The 22999-nt window shown below is 43.5% G+C and overlaps 1 protein-coding gene across 2 annotated transcripts in view; it reads left to right on the top strand.

Annotated features, from left to right (window-relative positions):
- The window catches only part of Prdm10 (PR/SET domain 10), a 103698-nt gene that overhangs the window by 16927 nt on the left and 63772 nt on the right, over positions 1 to 22999 (top strand). For both annotated transcript variants that reach the window (XM_017595995.3, NM_001427772.1), the window contains exons 2-4: positions 13771 to 13964; positions 16300 to 16464; positions 18633 to 18692. In XM_017595995.3, the coding sequence (XP_017451484.1) occupies positions 13896 to 13964; positions 16300 to 16464; positions 18633 to 18692 (294 nt within the window). In that variant the 5' untranslated portion in view covers positions 13771 to 13895. The remainder of the gene's footprint in view (positions 1 to 13770; positions 13965 to 16299; positions 16465 to 18632; positions 18693 to 22999) is intronic.

Consider the following 22999-nt stretch of genomic DNA (forward strand, 5'->3'; position numbering starts at 1 on the left):
CCAGTAAATATCATTCTCATCCTGGGTCTCTGGCCTTGCCTGTTCACTGAGCAGATTGGAGGCACTGGGTGAAGAGGCAGAAGGCCTGCATTGTAGCACACCACACCTTGGACTTGCTCATGCTAGCTGCAGCCTGCTGTAACCACTGTGGGTGCAGAGGCCCCTAATGGGGCCTGGAGATGCTCCTCAGATCTTGCAGTGCTGTTCTGAGTGTCACAGATTGTGGGTGAGGGAACACTCAAGCCAGTAGTCACCCATGACTCCCTTGCAGATAGCAGTCACACTTTTTAAAGAATTCCTTTCCTAATCTGGCTTCTAGTCTCTTCTTTGTATTCAAAAGAATGGATTTTGAGTTTAATTTTTCATAACAAGAGCAGCTGAACTCTCTGTACTTTTTCATTGCATAGATGGCAAGAATTCAAATCCTCTCAAAATAGTCTCACTCCCCAGGAAGAGTCACCTATACTTTGCCCCCTCCCCCCTTTAGTGTTTTTTTCACCCTTTCTGGCTCCCTTTCAAGCTCAGGTATAAATCTTAATATCATACACATATAATTTCTTCACTGTGGTAACAGTTGAATGGTCATTTTAATAATATTTTTTTTCTGAGACATAGTCTCTCTCTACATAGTCCTGGTTTTCCTGGAACTTACTCTGTAGGCCATGCTGGCCTCAAACTCAGAGTTTTGCCTCTGTTGGGATTAAAGGCATGCAACACCATGCTTGGTTTCCTGCCTTTCTTTCTCCCTTCCTTCCTTCCTTCCTTCCTTCCTTCCTTCCTTCCTTCCTCCCTCCCTCCCTCCCTCCCTCCCTCCCTCCCTCCCTTCCTTCCTTTTTCCTGCAGTGCCAGGGATAGAACCCAAGGCCTCATACGGAGTAAGTACTCTGCCACTGAACCACATCCTCAGACCTTTTAATTGATGGTAATGACTGAGTGTTTAAGGAGAGTCTAGTGAGAGAGAGGGTGCAAAATGGCCGTCTAAGGAGGTAACAGTGACTTTGGCATCTGAATGATGTAAAACAATTAGTTTTTCTATAACATTGCCAAAGCATTGCACTTCTCCTTGGGGCAGGTGGTCCTGGGGAAGGTATAAACTACAGGGGAGGGAGGGAGGGCCTGGAGAGAGCCCAAGCAACATAGCTGCAGGCAGCAGAGGGTCTGTGAAGGAGATGCTCTTGATTCGAGGAAGCCCTTGAGACAAGATCAACGACAGGGCCCTAAGGAGGTTGCAGATGCCACTGAAAGGCCCAGTGGGGTAAGAAGTGTGGTGTAGGCTTGCCTTTGGCACATGCATTTGACAGGTGTATTTTTGCCTGGGTTTGTATTCTAGGTTGGAAAAGTGTTTGCCTTACATCTAGGACAGCATAAACCACTTGTGGCACATGCCTAGGATCTTAGCACTTGAGAAACAGAGGAATGGGATCAGGAGCTCAGGGTCATCCTTGGCTACATAGTGAGTTCCAAGCAAGTCTGGGATATATGAGACTTTTTTTTTTTTTTTTTTTTTTTTTGGAAGCTGGGGACCGAACCCAGGGCCTTGCGCTTGCTAGGCAAATGTTCTACCACTGAGCTAAATCCCCAACCCCCCCCCCCCTTTTTTTAAATGTATGTTCTTAAATGAGGCAATGGAAATGAACTATAAGTAGCTTCTCAGAGGTTTCAATATATGAGAGAAAGAGTGGACAGATGCACAGGTAGGAAGCTAGCTGCAAGGGAAACTGTTTGTCGAAAACATTTTATCAGAATACAATGTAAGTCTAGACATCTTCAATCTTGTTTTTCTAGTACTTAGGATCAGATCAGACCAAGAGCCTCATGCATGCTGGGCACGTGCTCTATTACTGACCTAAAACCCAGCTCTCACTCCCAAATTCCCTGTGTAGCCATGCACCTGTTTGTCTGTCTGTCTGTCATCTGTCTGTCTACCCTACTGAATGTTGGGAGTAGAGGCATGTACCACAAAGCCTGGCTTTCATTTTTCGATGAAAATAGATTCTAGTGCATATTTGCTGATATGAACGTACCTACAGGAAAAGAAACTGATAGTGTAGGAGAAACAAAGAAGAGGTCTTCAGGGCCCAGGAAGGTCTGATTCTGGAGCCACCTGGGTAGGTGACAGTTTTTGGTCTGACCCGCAATGTTGCCTGCATTGTAGTTGGAAGGCTTAATGAGTGTGAGCAGGGACTAAGTGTGGGGAAGCAGAGGGAGGGTCTCCCCAAAGCATCTCTTTCCCAAATTACATGTGAGATAAGTTAGTCAGCTGGGAGCTGAGACAGGAGGAAATTTGAGCAAAAAGAAGGAAAGAAATGCTCCTTTTTTGAAGTGAGAGCCTAGAAATTGGGAGGGTGGCCCAATGGGTAGGGCATGGAACTGGCTGGGGTTTACAAAAGGGCTGTGCGATGTTGGACTTTGATATTTAATCCAATAAAAATGTCTGTTTACTGCAGTGTTTTGCCTACCGCAGGACTGTTTACAGTGCAGTGTGCATCAGTTGTGTAGAAACAAAGATCTGCTGTCTTCTAGTCCTTCCTAAGCTGTCCCAGCACTTAGGTACTAGGGGCAAGAGGATCAGACGTCAGGGCCATTCTCTGCTACACACTCAGTTTTCAGTCAGCTTGGGATCTCGATGGGACTTTGTCATAGAACAAACAAAACCCACAAGAAACAAACAAACCACAGACTGACCACCACTAAAAAGAATTCAAATCTGGGCATGGTGTCGCACGCCTATGATACTAGCACTGAGGAGGTGGAAGTAGGAGGATAGTGAGTTCAAAGGCAGCCTGCACTCCATGGTGAGACTTGTTTCCAAAATGTAAACAGACAGAAAAGGAAAAGGTCCAGAAAGTGCCTAAGCTATACAGAAATTATGTAATAGTCACTGTGGAGCTAGGATACAGCTCACTGGGAACACTGGCACCAGACCCTGGGTCCAGGCCCATTCCTGCTAAAAATAAATCCAAGTGGAGTGGGCTCGGGGAGAGGGCCCAGGCAGTAGGTGCTTGTTGCATAAACGTGGGAGCCTGGTCCTGATCCCTAGTACCCCCAGAACAGCAGGCGCTGTGGTACGTGCCTGCAATACCTGCACTGCTGTGTGGCTGACAGAAGTCTCCAGGCTGACTAGATGAATTGTAGGTTCAGTGAGGGACCCTGTTTCAAATGGGAACAATGAGGAAAATACCCAACTTTGATTGCTGTCCCCCAACAAGCCCCACAAACACCCCCACCAACACATACAAACATCTTCCCTCCCCGTACAAAAACCTGTACACACATGCACAATGAACATGTGTATGAGCAGTGTTTTGTCTAAGTTATCTTTATTTTGAAAATTTTTAAGATCAGATGCCTCCCAGGTGCTAGGACCCCAGGCATGTACCACTGTGCCTGACTTTATTTTGCACAGTTTTTAACCAGCAGGACCTCCCTACACTATTGAAGGTGGCCATAAACTCCTGGGTTCTAGAGCTGCTCCCTTGTCAATCCCTTGAGTAAGCTGCCCAGCTCCTCACACATTCCTTATGTTTGAATGTGTGGATAGTTTTTCTGCACCACAAATAATCCATGCACACAGATTTTTAAATTTTTTAAAAAAGGGGAAAGGGGGCTGGAGAGATGGCTCAGTGGTTAAGAGCCCCGACTGCTCTTCCAGAGGTCATGAGTTCAATTCCCAGCAACCACATGGTGGCTCACAACCATCTGTAAAGAGATCTGATGCCCTCTTCTGGTGTGTCTGAAGACAGCTACAGTGTACTTATATATAATAAATGAATAAATCTTTAAAAAAAAGGGGGGGGGGTAAAAATGAAGCTGGGTGGTGGCACACACTGTTAGTCCCAGTACTTGGGAGGCAGAGGCAGGCAGAGCTCTGTGAGTTCGAGGCCAGTCTGGTCTACGGAGTGAGTTCCAGGACAGCCAGGGTTACCTAGAGAAACCCTGTCTTGAAAACATTTCCACCCCCAAAAAGGGTAAAAATGAAAATACTGAGTGAGGATGAAGTTCAGTGGTAGTGTGATTGCCAAGCATTGGGGCTGACCCCTGGATTCACCACTGCCAAAACTTTTCCTTTAGTAGGTTAATATTTGAGTACGTTTGTGATATATATCTACTATGTTAAAAGTGGTATTTACTAAAAGTACTTTAAGTGTCTTAAAAGATGCCCTTTGGTGACTCACGCTATATGGCTGTACTTAAGAATGTGCTTAGAGACACAGCTGCTTTCTATGTGTTGGGTTTGTGTAAAAGTGGGAGGACTCACAAGAGACTGTCAACAGTGGCCACATCTAGGGATGGGGTGGGAAGGGAAAGGGTGACTTTTATTTTTTATTTAAAACAATTCTATACTATCAGAATTTTTCTAATTTTTTCTAATTCAGTGTTTACTTAAAAATATATCCACATATATGTTCATTTTTAGAACATTTTCATCACATCACAAAAACATGTACTCCTTAGCTCCTCTCCCTCCTGGATCCTGCCTGTAGCAATCACTTATCTTGTGTGTGTACACTTATCAGTTCTGACTTTAAAGATAGAATAAGTAGTCTTTTGTGACTGGCTTTGTTCACTTACAGTTTTTCTTTTCTTTTTGTTTTTTGTTTTGAGACAGTTTCTACACACATACACACTCTGTCTTTGTTTGATTTCAAACTCCTAGCACCCCCCCTGTGTGTTAGGATATAGACAAGCACTGTCATGTCCTGCTTGTCTTGTTTTCAAAGGTTCAATTATGTAACATCTCTCAGCACATTATTCCCCTTGGGGATTTTATGTGTTTATTTCCTTTGAGATAGTGTGTGTGTGTGTGTGTGTGTGTGTGTGTGTGTGTGCCTTGAATGTAGGGCCTTCAGTCCTGCTGTGCCTTCAAGTTCCTGCTGTTCCACTGAACTATGTCTCCAGCTCTTAAATATCTTTCCAGATGTGATTGCCTGTTTGTAAATATTGGAGAAAAATGTTTACTTAGATCCTTTGTCGTTTTCTTTATTATTTAATTATTTTTGAATTATGTGCATGTCTGTATATAGGGGTCACTACCCAGCTTAGAGGCTTTGGATCCTCCTGGAGCTGGAGTTACAGGAGTTGTGAGCCACTTGATGTAGGTGCTGGGAACTGAACTCAGGCCCTTGACAAAACAGTATGTTCTGTTGCCTGCTGAGGCCATATGTCCACTCCTGTCTTTTTTTTTTTTTTTTTTTTTTTTTTGGTTTTCAAGTAGGTCATAAGGCAATGTTGTGCTTGTCAGGGATGACCTGTACTGACATTGGTGAGTTCAAAAGTTTCTTATAAACACAGTCATAAGATAACAGAGTGTTGACACAGTTTTCTGCATGCTTTCTAGATGTGGGGTGGGGAGTTTGTCAGCAGGGCTGCTGAGAGGCAGAGAAGCCTACAGGTAATGTGAGCAGACTGGGGAAGTCAGCAGTCGGAGCACAGGGGCCATCATTCCAGAGCGAGGGACCCAGCAGGAGGTCTGAACCCAGGTGACTGGAAGAATGGGATGTTGGTAGTCTCATGTCCCTGAACACACAGAAGCTGAGGACCAAGGTCACTCAAATATACTTTGAAATTGTCTCTCTACACTGGAAGTGTTGGCCCTCAGGTGGACCCCTCTGGGCAACAGACCAGCCATAGAATAGCTCAGACCTTGAGGAACCATGGTGCAGCCTGCCAGAGATAGTGGGCCTGAAGAAAGACAGGTGTCCTGTGGGAGGTGCCTGTCTGTCCCAGCAGCTGGGTGTGTGCTTGGTGAATTTGTCCCCACGCAGATGCTCGCACTAGTTTGCTGTTCCACAGGCACACACACTTCTGCTCCTGAAAGCAGAAGAGGCACCTGCCAGCTTTCTCTTTGAAATTGCCCTCACATCTCATCAGTCAAGCAGCTACTCTTTATGAACCCGCCAAGGCAGACATCAAGGTTTGTCATCCCTTAGAACTCACACGGAGCCCTTTTGAACTCCCAAGGATCTTCATGTAGCTTTGACAGCCCAGACCCCCAGCAAGTCTCATCACCTGGGCTTTTCTTTTCTCTGAGTGAATGGTAGAAATTTCTTTGAAGAACTTGATGGTGCCCTACTGCCTCACGAGCAGACTATGAAATGAGATGGGAGGAGTCACCTTTATTTTGGGTACATGAAAAGTTCAATTTGAACAAGAAGGGAAAGTCCACATTCCCCGGTTAACAAGAAAGATTGGCTCGCTTCCTCCTTTGAGGTGGGAAGAAAGGAGTGCTCTTACTCTCACAGGAGAAAAGGGGCCTTCCTTAGAAGAAAAAGCCTGAGTTGATGATCCTAGAATCCTTTTGTGCACAAGGAAAGCAAGGAGCTATGGACCTGCAAGAAGGGCTTGAAGGACTCTGCCCCTCCCCCAGCCTTGTTCAGTGGACTTCACACCTACCTGCTCCCACCTCTCTTCTCTGCTTTCCAGTCTGTCTGTGGTGGTGTCATTTATTTTTCAATCATAGTTCATCTCTCTTGTGGTTACATAATATCTTTCTTGATGGTGGTCAGAAAAACCAGTTAGGAACACTTTTTCTTTCATTTTAAGATTTTTATCTTATGTGTATAGTGTTTTGCCTGCACCTATGTGAATATACCATGTATGTGCAATGCCTGCAGAACCCAAAAGAAGGTGTGTAATCTTCTGGAATTACAAGTTACAGAGGGTTGTGAGTGGCCATGTGGATGCTGGGAGCCAAACCAAGAGTCCTCTACAAGAGCAGGTGTTCTTGGTCCCTAAGGCATCTCTCTAGCCTGGTGAACTGAGCTTCCTTCCCTTTGTTTTTTCCTTTTCTTCTTCGCTCCTTCCCTCATTCTCTCCTTCTTTCCTTAAAGATCTGGATCTCTTTATTTAGTTTTCATTTTGTCTGTGTGTGCACTAGCATGAGTTTATGTGCACCGTGTGTGTGCAGGTTCCTGTGGCGACCAGAGGGTATCTCATCTCTAAAACTGGAGTTATAGGTGGTTGTGAGTTGTCATGTAGTTGTAGGACCTTTGCAGGAGCAACAGGTATCCCCAACCCCGGAACATTTCTTTTTTTTTTTTTTTTTTTTTTTTTTGGTTCTTTTTTTCCGGAGCTGGGGACCGAACCCAGGGCCTTGCGCTTCCTAGGCAAGCGCTCTACCACTGAGCTAAATCCCCAACCCCGGAACATTTCTTTAAGTTACATTATACAACCATTTTAGAAACTACTCACTGTCATAAATTCAAAAGGCTGTTTACTCCAAAATTGATCTGCCTTCCCTTACTCACAGGTGTCTGACCACTTTTCTGAATGCCCATCCCCAACCAATGGCATAAAACTTTATTTCTGATGCGGTTTTGTTGATTTTTATGACTGGAACAATCATTTTCAGTTTCATTGTTGACATTTATACCTGTTGTTAAATGTGCCCTCAGTAGATACATGCCACAGCCCTTACTGTTGTGTTCTTACTCTTCTTAACTTTAGACCTCTCTGGCTATATAGAAATATTCCAAGCCAGGCAGTGGTGGTGCACACGTTTAGTCTCAGCACTTGGGAGGCCAAGGCAGGTGGATCTCTGAGTTTGAGGATAGCCTGGTCTACAGAAGGAGTTCCAGGACAGCCAGAGAGAAACCCTGTTTTGGAAAAAAAGAAAAAGAAAGCAGATAAACAATTTATTAGTCAAAGGCATAATCTCTCTTCTCCCTGCAGACTGAGGATCAAATCCTCTATGGAAGAATTCTCTCACTAAGCGGTATCCACCACTCCCCTCAGTTTTTGAGACAGTTTCTCTGTTGTAGCCCTGGCTGTTCTAGATCTTGCTCTGTAGACTAGGCTGCCCTCGAACTCATAGAGATCTGCCCGCCTCTCCCTTCCAACTGCTGAACTTAAAGACATGAGCCACCACTTTCTTCTTCTGGTTTTGAATTTTCTGAAATCCTTTATGAAAGTGTTCAGCTTCTCGGGCATATATATATCCTAGCAAAAATTGTCTACATTTTATTTCTAGTGCATCTAGAGAACTATTTTAGCCATGTATCCTCCTACTCTGCTTCTAGGTTCCCAGTAGCTCACTAGTTGGAGTCAAATTGCTATCTGTGGTGATAGATACCATACTGCACAGGTGGAGAGACTAGGCTACCCAACTTGAACAGTGGGCTCTTGGGTTACTAGAGGTGATAACCTCTCTCCAGAGTCTTACCAAGAACTTTTCAGCTCTTGAGGTGAAGAGCAGATAAAGCAGGCTCTCTCAAGGCACTTAGAAAACCTCAATGGGCAGGAGGGTACTGGTATCTGTTGTATATGACTACTCATTCCCACTTTTCAACAGTAGTCCTTCCTTCCTTCCTTCCCTCCCTCCCTCTGTCCTTCCCCCTCTCTCTCCCTCCTTTCTTCCTTCCTTCTTTCCTTCTTTCCTTTCTTTTTTCAAGACAGGGTTTCTCTGTGTAGCCCTGGCTGTACTGGAACTTGCTTTGTAGACCAGGCTGACCTTCAAAGCAGAGACCCGCCTACCTCTGCCTCCTGAGTGTTGGGATTAAAGGGATGGCCACCATGCCCCGCTTCAGCCTGTTTCTTACACATTTCACGACCACCAGCCCAAGGTCCTCTCACATCTGCCATCAATCAAGAAATGCACCACAGGCTTGCCCACAGGCCAGTCTGGAGGAAGTATTTTCTCAATTAAGGTTTCCTCTCCCAAAACGATGCTAATGTAGTCGAGAAGCTTATGACATGAAATTAGCCAGCACATTTCAAAGGATTAAATAGGCTTGCACTTCACAGGAAGAATAAGGAATTTGTACTGAAATTTGTATTACTCTGTTGTTTGTCTATTTTATTTCTGCTTCAGTTTCCTTTCACCAGTTAGAACTAAGCTTAGTATACTTTCTTTCCTGGATTCTAAAGTTATTTGTTCCAGGAATCAGTTAAATGCAGAAGCTTTAACTCTCATTCCAAATGTGAACAGAACAGAAGCTCTTTCTGTTCCTGCACTTGTGGTCAGCTTTAATGCAGCACTTCTTATTCAGTGTCATTGTCCGCCTGGCTTGTCACAGCGTGCTACATTTCTGTGTGATACAGTTTCTGAACCCCAGATTTAACCAACTTCCTTCAGTGGTGTGGGCACTAAATTAATGAGCTGAGTTGATCACTGTAAGCTCCTTGAATTCTGACTGAGATGAATTTGAGTTACTTATCTTCAATACCTTGTCCTTGTGACTGGCACTGAGCCCACTGCTTCTCTCTGGCCACTCTCACATGGCTCTGTCCCCAGGAAAAGAACTGTATGTGGTAGGAGCTGGTACTGAGACTTACTTTTTCCCTTACTTTGACCTGATATCTGACAAGAAGCAACACAAAGAATGAAGGATTCTTTTGGCTGAGGTTTCAGTGAATACAATGTATCCTGGAGGGATGTGATGGTGGGAAAGGTATTTTGCAGATGGCTCTGTGGTGGGAGGAGGGCCTGGCAATGGCTTGCTTGTATTTTGCTGATCAAGAAGCAAAGGACAAAAGCAAGGCCAATCTATAAAACCTTAAGTTCTGTTCCCCACTGACCTATTTCCTTCTGCTGGGCCCCACGTTCTAAAGTTCTGAGACAGCACTGCCCTCTGGGGACCAAGTAGTCAAACACAGGAGCCTGTTGGGGAATGGGTCATTTCCCATTTAAGCTGTGTCACAGAGTTTTCTTAAATATTGCATAAAAAAGAAACAACTACCACAAACCTCTTGAGAATCAGGTCAGCAGTCAGAGATCCAAGAAATAAGTTGAGCTCCAAAGCCCGAGACTATGGAATAGGAAACCAGACGAGGATGTGAGTGTGGAAGCTGGCTCTTAACGAGGTTGCCAGCATGGCCTGTGCCTCTCCCAGTGAGCAGGACAGGGGCATCCTTTGTACCCTCCTGCTATCTCCTTCACCTTTCGCCTCTTTTCTTCCTAGAAGGCTCTTAGTGGCGGTACCTTAGGTAACTGCAGTGTTTCCCGAGACCGTTGTCTTCCACTGATCCAGCTCTGTGCAAATACAACTCAAGAAGTGAAGAGTGCAGCTAAGGTTAAACTTGTAAACTGCAGTGCTGTTCCTGCCACTGCTCCCTACTGTTCAGTACTGTGTGCTGTACTTCTGGAGGGCAGTGATGTTATAGTCAGCCTGCTGCCTAAGCAGCAGATTGGATTCCAAGAATTTCAGAAGGATGGCGTTGGCCACTGTTCAAGACCTGAGCCCAAGAGGTTGCAATGGTAGGGAGCGAACAATGCCAGTTTGGCTAGGTAGAGGGAGGGTTGGGAGGCTTGAACCTGCCAACTCCTGCTTCTTAGTAGCCACGCATTCATCCCTGGTTGTTGTGAGAAAAGAGCCAGTGACATCCCATCTCCATCGTGAAGAAGTGGGTAGTGATTATTGCTTGTTATCCATGAATTTTTTATTTCAACTTTTTATTATGGAAAAACATGGAAAAAGATTACCATTTGTAAAAGCACAGCGGCAGGAGCATTATGGACTGAGTCCTCTCTCTAGCACCATTATCTTTTATTATTTTTCAATATGTATTTGTTTTGTGTAACATGTACTAGCGTTTTACCTGCATGTGCATGTGTACATGACATGTGATTGGTGTCCAAGGAAGCCAAAAGAGAGCAACAGGTCCCCTGTAACTAAAGTTACAGATGGTTGTGAACCACCATGTGGTTGCTGGGAATAGAACCCAGGTCCTCTGCAAGAGCAGCCAGTGCTCTTGATCACTGAGCCATCTCTCCAGCACCACCATATTTACTTTAAGAAAAAAAATTTTTTTAAATTGTTATTGTGTATGTGTGAGTATGTATCTGTGAGTGAGTGAGTGAGTGAGTGTGTGTGTGTGTGTGTGTGTGTGTGTGTGTGTGTGTGTGTACACCAAAGTACATTCCTGGCCATCATGACAGCTGGTTGAGTTGTTGCTCTCTTCCCACCTTTAAGTGGATTTTAAGGACTGAACTAAGGTTGTCAGGCTTACATGGCAAGTGCTTTTGTAGCATCCTTTTTGATTGATCTTGCTTTTCAAATGATTAAAAAAAATTTATATCTAGGGAAACAGTAATCTTTCATGATGTTCTATTATCAGAGGGTGATTGAGAACCATGGACATGGAGTTTCTCTTTTTTCTTTTGAGGAGGGGTCTCGTGTAGCCTAGGCTGGCCTCCTACTCACTGTGTGGTAAAGGAGGACTTAAACCTCTGATCCTCCTGCCTTTACCCTCTGAGTGCTGTGCGTATAGGCATGGACCATGCCTTGTTTTATGTGGCACTAGGAACTGGATTTAGTGCTGTGTGTGTGTGTGTGTGTGTGTGTGTGTGTGTGTGTGTGTGTGTGTGTGTGTTGGCCAAGCACTTTGCTGATTGATTGGCTTCTCCAAGCCCTGGCAGTTTTAAATACTGGAGCCAGTCCTGCTGTTTATACTATAGAGTTGGATTTCTTGTAGCCTTTCTACAATAGATGTAGGCAGTGGAGATAGGAGCTTCTCCTGGACTCTTAGAAGGTTCTGGAGTAGTAGGATAGGATGGAAATGAAAACATGACTGAGTTAGAGGAGTTAGAGGAGGCTGAACACTCCAGAAATTTATTTTCTCCATGGTCTCTACCACTCAGTTTTTACCATGTAAGTGTCGTGCAGAGTGAATGGAGAAGTTAGCTCTTAGCTCTCCCGTTAGATGCTGTGTCCTATGGGGCAGAGCTATGGACAACTTTTTCTCTTTAGTGCTTACCGTGTACTAAAAAATGTATTTAGTGTTTACCAGAGGTGAAAAGCTTTGTGACCATTTCTTGAACATTTGCCATTATTCTGTGTGATCACAAATAGTTCCATGTTTTATTGAATTTAAGATGCAGATGCCAAGAGATAAAAATCTTATATCATTAAGAACCAGCATACACCTTTAATCCCAGCACTTGGGAGGCAGAGGCAGGTGGATCTTTGAGTTCAAGACCAGCCTGGTCTATATCCAGGGCTACACAGAGAAATCCTGTCTCCAAAAAAAGAAAAAAAGAAAAGCAAAGAATACAAAACAAACAAAACAAAAAACAACTAACTGCATCCACCTGAGATGCTGTCTCCTTGGAGATCCTTAGCTCCTCCAGGTTGGTGACTCAGTCCTCGAGGCTGCTGCTTATTTGGGATGGCAGTTGTTTTACCTGTGCTTCCGATGGCCTGTTCTAAGTTGACATTCCCTCCACCCATGTCTGAACTTCCATTTCCTCACTAGAGTGCCTCATAGACTTCTGGGAACACTTTACTGGTTTGTGAAGGATATTTCAAAGGATGCCAGTGAACTCCAGATGATTCTGTACAGAGAGCATGGGGAGGGAGGGTATCCTGCTCTCTTCAGAAATACTTCTTCCTGGAAGCTATCCTGAAGCTGGCAAAAATGTCATTTTGGAGACTTATGCTTGATTTTTGACCTTTGATGCTAAATTTAATCTTTAGTCTGTTATCTGTGTCATCCCCCACACACTTCTTAAGAATTTGGGACAGGACAATGGGTGAATGTCAGGATGGGAACTAAAAAATGACTGAGAAGAAGGTGTTTGAAGAGACTGGACAGATGGCAATTACAGAGGGCTGAATCCACAATCTTTTAGTCTTGTGTTGGCAACTGACACCCATTGTGAACCTCCCCAGCCTGCCAAAATCAGCTGTGTCATTAGCACCCTTTGTAGGGTCAGGGAATTAGATTTACCTGCCAGGTAAAGGGGACAGAGACCAAATGTGTATTTCCTACTACCACACTGTGCTGTGTTTGCGACTGGTATTGGGGACTTAGTGGGAACTGCCTTTGTGAGTCTCATCCTCATTGCTAAAGGTTACTGCTGTTCTTTCCTAGAATCAGAGTGATTGCTTCATGTCTTTTCCCTTGTGTACATGCTAAAAAGCAGTTCTCTGCCCAGCTACTCCCAAGCCCTGCTCTATGTAGTTGCAGATGTTTTACATCATGTACGGTTTCTTGATCCAGTAAGATTTAACAAGGACACTTCAGATTGGAATGATTGTCCTGCCCCTTCTGTTGTGTGCTTTCTTCCTAACATCTGTTACACTTCATCTCCTCTAGGAAGTGATCTCAGCACACCTCTGGGCTTAGACATTCTCCTCTGTCCCCATTCTGCACACTAGGATATCTTTACTCAAGAAAAATCACCCAAGTCCTTCCTTATGTCAGCAGTTAACTAAACATACTCCTCCTCTTGAAGGAATTTAGAGACTTAAGATAAGCAGGGAGGAGACAGTAACACAATTGGATAACTTTTTGAAAAGTGATTGCTTATTTGTAGCAAACATTATGTTAGCACTCAAGAGGCAAAGGCAGGTGGATCTGCCTGAGTCTGAGACTAGCCTGAGTTCCAGAACAGCCAGGGAGGAATACACAGAGAAACCCCAAAAACAAAACAAAACAAAACAAAACAAAAACAACAACAACAGCCAAAAAGCCAAGTTTGGACTACACATCAATCTGATTGATCGTAAGTCTGTTACTTACCTATAACTAATACACAGGAAAATAATTTTTCTCAAAAGAACTAAGATTGCCTTCAATATTTATAATGAGGCTTGCATTCTATATATAGTTCCCATGTATATACATATGTATAAACATACATCTAATAATTATTCAAAATATAGCAGGTATGCAATATATTATATTATTACCACAAATAATACTTTATTCTTACCCTTTGCTAAGGTGTGTTACCTTTTAATAAAACCTCTTTGTGGTTTGTGGTTGAAACTAATTTATTACAACATAGCTATCCACTTAAACCTGGGTCCCTTTCCTGTCTCTTCTCAGGGGCGCTGTAGAGACCTTCCTGCCCTCCATGAGCACACGTGTACAGGACCTACAAGACAGATGAGTGCTCTCTGTCCTGAGCTACTGCTGTAGGTGGTTCAGACTTGGAGCTGTCCAACAAGAAGATGGATCCCAAAGATGAAAGTTCTCATGTGTGGCCAACGTCTGCAGACCATGAACAGAACACTGCACAGGTGAAGGACGACCTCCTCCAGCTCACTGTTGGCAGCAGTGTTTCAGTTGGGTAGATGCCAACAGCTAAAGACACAGCAGTGTCTGTGTCTCTATTCTGAATGTGACTGGGAGGGAGTGGACGTGAGAATTTGCTTGGAGAAGCAAGAATGCATTAGCACTAGCTTCACTGAGGCAGCCTTCAGGTGAGGTAGAATTCATCCACCCTGTAGGCCTCGCCTCTGCACCTTGCTGACTTTCCTCCTTTTTTGTGTTACTGATCCTGAAAACCTCAAGCCTTCACTGGCTGCTTTTACCGTAGCCAGTGTAGAGTTTCAGTTCTCCATGAGTAATGAAACCTAAGGTGTGTTTATAAAGTAAGTGACCTATCTTCTCTTTTAAGACACAGAATTCATAGAGATCTGCCTGGTTCTGCCTTCCACATACTAACAGGAGGCAAGCTAGACCCATAAACTCAGTTTTAAACAATATGATAGACGTGAGGTTTTGATCCAGTTTTTCACTAAAGTGTATAACCATATATTATTGTCAAATCAGAAAGTTGACCTTGGAAGATTTAAATATGCAGATATTACTTAATTTAAGAGATATCAACACTGTAGTGAGAAACCATGATTATATAATATGACTTAAAGGCTACCGTCTAAAATTTAGAGAAAGTGATTTCAGAGGTGTTTTCAGCTCAATGACTGAGAACACTGCTTTTCTCATGGAAACTGTTTTGATAACTACTTTCATTAATTTATGTACTGCCTTTATCCAAGAGTAGGAGAAAAGGTGAGGACTGGGCCAGTTGGTCTCTATGAGTTCAAGGACAGCCTGATCTACTTAGTGAGTTCCAAGCAGTAAGGGCTACATAGTGAGACTGAGAGAGGGGGCCGGGGGGACAAAAGGAAATGTTTTTGTGAGGTTCTGTATTTTGATCAGGGTCCCTGCCTGTGGGGATCTGCAGTCAGGAGCCCCCCTGCATTCCTTTTTTTTTTTTTTTTGGAGCTGGGGACCGAACCCAGGGCCTTGTGCTTGCTAGGCAAGCGCTCTACCACTGAGCTAAATCCCCAACCCCCCCCCCCCATTCTTTAATTTCAGTCCTTTCTGCTCCATAGTTCTGCAAACTGTATAGACTGAGTGAGAAAAGACAAGTGGAAAAACTTAGCCTTCTCTCTTTCTTTGAGTAAAATGTCTGCCCCCCATTTTAAAGCTTTGGTATGCATGAGAAAGTTGAGAGCTGAAGATTATAAATGGGAAGTCACAAGGTTACCTCACAGCAATGGAAGCTCTGCAGATCTGCTGGGAGCCTAGTTCCCCCATGCGCGAGCTTTATCTTCAGGCGGAAACTGCAGGCATATAGCAGACAGACTGGTCACTTAGAGGAAGTCTGTTGTACTCCTGGGGTGCTCAGTTACACTTGGCCCCCAGCATTCTTTTTGGGCATTAAGTTAGTTTACGTGTCATCTGTGAATTCTATCATTTCCTACTGGAGAAAACTGCCGTAGAAACATTAGGACCAGTGGCAAGTCAGTAAAGTAAGAATGCCAACCCAGGATGTCAGCACATTAATTATTTCTGCCCCAGATGTGTGCTGTGGTCGTCTACCTGTAGTCTCTCTGTTTCTGCCCTGCTGAGGCCTCCATAGAGGCAGTGTTCCATTGCCAAACACTTGGAGAGGACTTTGTACAACTCAATTCTTTAGTTCTCTTAGGACACAGACGAATGCTTCCCTGTGCACAGCTGATCTACTTGACCAGGAGCACTTTAAAGTGCTTCATTAAGGTTTTCTTCTGCGTCTTTACTTAGCAGGGAGGAGTCACACCACATCATCGACACAGTGACATTTCCTCATTTGCTCCACGCAGCAGTATGTCCTTCACATAGGAAACAACGTGGAGGAGTGAAAGTGACCTTGTTTTAATGTGTCTGCTGAAAAGCAGTATTCATTATAAACTAGAATTTTTATGATGTGTTGAAAGCAATTGCTTTTAGGTCTGTATCACACAGCAGTGTGTGTTTTGTATTTTAACAATGGTGTCATACAAGAATCTAGAGTTGCTTTTCCAGGATCAATTATTTGTCCCCTTGTGAGTCATCAGAAGTTACCTATTTGCGTTGGGTTTTTAAGACAAAAGAATTCAAGTCAGCTCTCTGACATTAAGCAGTAAATTACCAACAAGGTCTGTGCATCCTACCTTCTGGGCTCTAGCTTAGCATGGATGAAGGCACATTGGCTGCTTTCCTTGTGTTAGGGGTGTTTCAGCTCAGCTGAGGTTGGCCATATGCCTTTGTGAGTTTGATTTTGCTTTATAAAGACAGATGCTCCATACTTGACTGCTTTTTCCCCAGGTGCACTTTGTTCCGGATGCCGGAACTGTGGCTCAGATTGTATACACTGACGACCAAGTCCGTCCACCCCAGCAGGTGGTTTATACGGCAGATGGTGCCTCCTACACGTCAGTGGACGGTCCAGAGCACACACTGGTGTACATCCACCCAGTGGAAGCTGCACAGGTTTTTGACTTGTTTATTAATTAATAATATGTTATTATGTTAGTATTATTATAATATTAATTATATTAATTAATATGTTATTATTAGTATTATTATAATATTAATTATATTAATTAATAATTATGTTTACTATGGGTCAGTTGTCATAGATCTTTGATTTGGTAAACATTCAGATATGATATATGCTTTCAAGGAGTGTATAACTAATTTGGCAATAAAAGAGATGGTACATTTATTTAAATTAAATGCAGAATGAATTAGCACTCCAGTCTCATGTCAGCCTTTCTCTCCAGTGACCACTGAGGTGGGTGCCAATTTGTTACGTTTACTGAGTATCCAGAACCAAGCATTTGGTCTGTATGTTATTACTTATGTGTAAAGCTAAATCCAAGTTGGCTCAATGAAAGCATACAGATCATTTCTGTTAAATGTGTGAGCAGAGCATCACTACCAGCTTATGCTGTTGTTTGCTAGTTGATAGGACTAGAATAGAAGTCATGGCGTATATTCACAAAAACTCTACAATATAGCTTCTAGTTTTTGCCACTGACTTGGAGTTTTTAAAAGACACAAATATCCACAAATATTTTTGGCACTTTACAGTGTATAAAGTGTTTATAATGTGTTACATGTATACATGTGTTTCATAGAGTACATGTACACAGGTCCCACATACCCATACTGTGCTCACATATACTAATGAAGGCCGAGGCTATAGTCAGTGTGTGACACAGGGGACAGGGATTTTCCACACAGCCCTGGCAGAGTTCATGTCAAGGATCCTACTATAAAAATATGCATTAAAAAAAATGAGGGGCTGGAGCTGTATAGATCATGCTGGCCATGAACTCACAGAGATCTGCCTGCCTCTGCCTCCTGAGTCCTTTGATTAAAAGCATGTACCACCACGCCTGGCTTCATTTGCTGTTTTGTTTTTTTTTTTAAGATTTATTTTATTTATTGTATATGAGCACTCTATCTTCATGTACACAGCACACCAGAAGAGGGCGTCAGATCCCATTGTAGATGATTGTGAATCACTATGTAATTTGCTGGGAATTCAACTCTTAAAGAGTAGCCAGTGCTCTTAACCACTGAGCCATCTCTCCAGCCCCTCATTTTTTTTTAGATGCATATTTTTATAGTAGGATCCTGGACATAAAATTGTCTTTATGTAATATTTCATCAAGAGCCTCACATCACTGCTAAGAAAAAATGGGATTCACCTCATGAATACGTTTCCAGTCTGTACAGAGATGGACTTGTCAGTGTTCAGGTGGTACTTTTGGCATGCCTGGGTTTACTGTTAGTCCTCTGACTATAGAAGTACATCAGAGTCTATGTAAAGAGTGGCCTGTTCGCAAGTGCTCGTTTATTAGAAGGTTAAGTAAATGTCTGAATTTCCATAATTTTTAAAATGTCAAAGTGAAGAAATCTCAACTTCTTACACCGATTCCTCTGGAATTCAGTTTTTATTCCCATAGGTTTGTGAAAATATTGAGCAAATCAAAATCTTTCAAAAGATTTGACAGAGTGACTTCTCTGGGTTGGAAATACTGACCTTGTCTTAGCCGTAACATACGGAAATTCTCCTTTTCTACTTGTTATGTGTTTATCATGGTTAAACTTCCTAATTGTCATTATTGTACCCATTGGTTTTATTAAAAAGGAATCCACAGACTGTACACTTTTATTAAAAAAGAACAGACTGCACTGTTCTTTCTACTTTTCTGACGATAAACACGTTTCTATGATAATAGCTTATAATCCCGTATTCCTGACACTCTGGTGTGCTCCTACCTCTCAGTCTGTTCTCACCCACTCCCAGGTCTCCCCGCGTGTGGACTTGAGCCTGAGTGGTGCACTTCCTTCACGGCATGCCTTCATGTTAGCATGACGTGCCTTTTTAATTAACTGTGACATTCAACCTCAAGAGGGGATTTGCCCGAGAGTAGAGCACTGAAGTCTGTTAGCCTTTGGGGTCTTCAGTCTCTGGAGCCCTGTGAAGGGAAGGCTGTAGCCAGGAGTAAGCATGCTGTCTCTCTCCTGCATTGATAAAGGATTACTAGCTGTGAGTCAAGGTAACTCCTAAGAGCTGGTGCTCAGCACAGTCAGGTTTCCTGTGTAGGCGAGCAGTCTAATCTATTGATATGTTTGTTTTTCTCTAGACTCTGTTTACAGATCCAGCCCAGGTAGCTTATGTCCAACAGGATGCCACAGCTCAACAGGTAATGAAAAGCCCTTTGTGGCATTTGGTAGTAAAAAGGTGGCTGTCATGTTCCTGCAGTGTCCTTCTGCCCCTATGCCGCCTTGAGTGTTGGTTTTTTTTTTTTTTTTTTTTTTTTTTGGTTCTTTTTTTTCCGGAGCTGGGGACCGAACCCAGGGCCTTGCGCTTCCTAGGCAAGCGCTCTGCCACTGAGCCAAATCCCCAGCCCCGAGTGTTGGTTTTGTATGTACATTCTCCAACTTCTTTAATGGAGAGAAAGTAAACAGAATGTGACACTAACACTGCAGTCAGTATATTGACATAGTCTGCTAATAAAAAGTCCATGGCTGGGGAAGATTTGAAAGGTAAGCATATACCACTGAGGTCAGGAGGATTGGTTGAGTCCACCTGGTAAAGACCAACCTGAGCAAAATAGTAGTGACTCATTATAACACACACACACACACACACACACACACACACACACACACACACACACACACACAAGTAGAATGTTTGTTCAAATTTCCAATAAAAAAAAGATCATAAGGGGTTGTTGTCGTCGTCGTTGTTGTTGTTGTTGACCTGGTGCCTCTCTAACACGAGCACTTGGGAGGCAGAGACTGGACAGTCACAGGTTCTAAACCAGATTGAGTTGCCTGGTTAGACTTTGTTTCAGGAGAAGGCAAGAGGAAAGAGAGAGACAGACAGACAGGGAGAGACCACCAGAACCACTCCCCCCATTATCCCTGCTGGAAGCTGGCAAGCCTTTCATCCTGTTTCATGCTTAGTGAGTTCCTTGACAGTGACCTGAGAGAGAAACTTCTGTCCCAGACAATAAACACAGCACCTCTTTCATCCCCCGATGAAGCATGACGCTGTCAGTAGCAGCCTGAAGGAGGCTGATGGGAAGGGTTTTGATGGACAACCCAGATGGTAGCAAGTACCTCAGCTTTCCTGGGACTGAAGAGGGATGGCTGCTCACTGTGTGTCCTAGTGCTGTATATTTCTGATGTGTCGTATCGTGTGGTGTTCATCCCACAAAGTCAAACCCAAGTCTGACCAAGTCTGTTGAGTGTTCTGCGGCTGACAGGATGCATGGCAGACAAACTGGATGAGTCAAAGATGTCTAAGACTTACTGGTGAAATCTAGCCTGTGGACCGCAGGAGAGATGAAGTGGCCTAAAGGTTTGGGTTTTTGCTTATTTTGGTTTTGAGACAGGGCCTTGTATAGTCTAAGCTGCTAGGCTTGAACGCACATAGCCAAAGATGATTTCAAACTTCTGATCATCTTGCCTTCACTTCCTATTCACTGGGATCGAAGGCTTGCATCATCACCCTTACTGTATGTGTGCTGGGGATTGAGCCCAGGTCTTCTGTGCATGTGAGGCAAACATTGTATGAGCAGAGCCATGGCCCATCCAGATAACCTGTTTGGATTTTGTTGCTATATTGTCTGTTTTCGCTTGTACAAGCATTCTACTACTGAGCTATGTCCCCCGACTTTTCCCACAAATAATCGTAATGGTAAAGAAGAGGAGGGGAACTAAGAGACTTGGATGTATCAGTGCAGTAAATGTTGTATATGGCTTTCATTTGGATCCTGATTATATTGAACTAAGTGTAAAAAAAAAAAAGGAGACAATTGGGAAAAATAGCAACACTAAAGGATTCTTAATTATACTTAAAACCAGTAAGTTCTTAGAAATGTTAATATGTAAACTATAAAGGTCACTGTATAGAAATATATATACATGAGGTTGGGGATTTAGCTCAGTGGTAGAGCGCTTGCCGAGCAAGCTCAAGGCCCTGGGTTTGCTCCCCAGCTCCGAAAAAAAAGAAGAAAAAAAAAAAAAAGAAATATGTACACACACACAGACACACACACACACACACACACACACACACACACACACACACACACACTGAACTATTTAAAGATGATGGTCTATAAAACATGTAGGTTTTGCTTCATAGTAATGTAGTGAGACGTAAAGAGGAGGGAGATCAGCTAGTGTTTGGAATCTAAATGGCAAGGATATGGAACTTGTTGCATTGTTCTGCTTGATGCATTTGAGATTGTTCTTATGAGTAAGAAAACAGGGGTTTGTTTGTTTGTTTAGGTAGTGGGCTACCATTGTAGCTTAAGCTGGCCCTGGGTATGATATTCTCCTACCTCAGCCTCTCATGGGCTGGGATTAAAGGTGTGAGCCACTATGTCTTGTTTAAGAAAATCATTTTGACAATTCTTTGTCTATTGCTGCTGGATATTGAAGAAGTTTATATTCCTGTCAACTTTATGCAAATGCCATTTCAAGCCTACCACTGGTGTGCTTTCAGTCCTCTCAGATCTTGACAATCTGATGGACAAAAATGCCATTTGGTTGTTTTACTATTTGGCATGTTTTAATTGATGGTTTTGTTTCCATTTACACCTCAAAGGTCCCTTCATCTTCTCCAACCTCCCAAAACAATCTGGTCCTTTTATGTTTTGTATAAAGGGAAAATTATACTTAGATAGCTCTGTGACTCCGGCATTATAAAACAGCGTGACTATAGGTGTTGGCTTGGAGCCTTGCTTGGGCTTGTTCTTCTCGTTCCTCATGCTGCGGTCAAGTTCAGGGCCTTGTACATGTGGAGTATACAGTACCACAGCTACATCCCCAACTCTGTCTGTCTCTGCCCTTGCCTCTGCCTCTCTTTCTGTCTTGGCTGAAAGGCTTGGTGGAAAAATCTGTTTGAAGCTCTTTTTGTGTGTTCACTCCTTTGTCTTTTTTTTTTTTTTTTTTTTTTTTTCCGGAGCTGGGGACCGAACCCAGGGCCTTGCGCTTCCTAGGCAAGCGCTCTACCACTGAGCTAAATCCCCAACCCCCACTCCTTTGTCTTTAAGACAGGCGGCACCGGTGTGCAGACACAGACATGGTAGCACCCACTCCTCTTTATTTCCAAAAATTAGCAACTGTGACTTCTCACACATAGAGAAGAAACTATGTTGTCTTGATAACTGGGCTCAGTAGGAGGCACAAACCATTCTGTCTTACTCATTGCTGTCCAGTGTCATTTCCTGTTTCGCTTCTCAGACAAACGTGTCCTGAAATGTATCATGTAGATGCAATTAATCACAGGGTGGCATTAAGTGGGAAGAAGAAAGTGTACGTTTAGCTAATTCTCTTTCCTTTCACTGTGTTTGATTGTACGGCGGCGAACTGTATAGGACTAACAACTTCCTTTTAAATTCTTTTCTTCTGTGTAAATCAGGTACACACCGGTCACTTACACTGCCTGGCCATTATCAGAAGAGAATGTATTTATTAGCTTGTTGCCTAGTATTCAAAGAGGGGCAAAGTAGGGGGTATTTGCATCCCTGAATAGACTAAATTCCACAGGGGCTATTGTGGTAGAAAAGTGGCAGAACTTGAATTTCATGTCTGCAGCCAGGGAGATAACATGCAGTCATTTAACCCAAAGGCCTAGACTATTGCACAACCTTCTCTGTACCTCTGAGCCTTTCAGAACGGTTTTTTAATGGGGGAAGGGAGGGAAGTAGGAAGATACTCTGCCTCAGCCTCAACATAGACTAGATGCCTCCTGAGGGTGGGGAGAGAAAAGGGAGATTTCTGGCAGTGCAGCCTTATCTCAGATGAACTTAGATGCCTACCTAGGTCAGTAAATGCCAGGGGAATTTGAATTAAACCAAGTTGCAGCACATCCCACTGTGTGTTCAGGTCTGTGCTGTCTACATTAAAGACAGGTCTTACCAGAAGTGCTCTTTGATGCTTTCCCTGCTTTTCCCACAGTGCTCACCGTGCTTCAGGTTCATGTCTGTTTCAGCATCAGTCCTCAAAGCTAACACTGAAGTGTGGGACAGGGAAGGTTGTCATGACGGTTTTCATGCCAGCTTTCTGAGCACTGTCGAGAAGCCAGCAGCAACCTTGCCAAACCAGAGTTCTTGAAACCACATCTACTGAGAAAAAAATGTCTCACTGTGGCTTTAGAGTAACTGAGTTGTGAGTGGATCCTTTTGGTATGTTCTGCACAGAGACAGGCTCTGTGAGGAGCTGATGTGTGTGTATGCTGTGCTTCAGTGGAGATAACGTTTGTTACTAACACTGGCATTGAGCTTAAGTGGCTTAGAGAAGGTGGAGTAGTAAACTGCTCAAGGTGATGAGTGGGCATGAAGTTGCTTCCTCCTTGAAGGATATGAAGGATGTGCTGAGGAGGCTGAGGAAGTTGCACTGCCAGAAACCTCCCTTTTCTCTCCCCACCCTCAGGAGGCATCTAGTCTATGTTGAGGCTGAGGCAGAGTATCTTCCTACTTCCCTCCCTTCC

The sequence above is a fragment of the Rattus norvegicus genome, chromosome 8 (assembly GCF_036323735.1).
Source record: "Rattus norvegicus strain BN/NHsdMcwi chromosome 8, GRCr8, whole genome shotgun sequence".
Taxonomy (NCBI): Eukaryota; Metazoa; Chordata; class Mammalia; order Rodentia; family Muridae; genus Rattus; species Rattus norvegicus.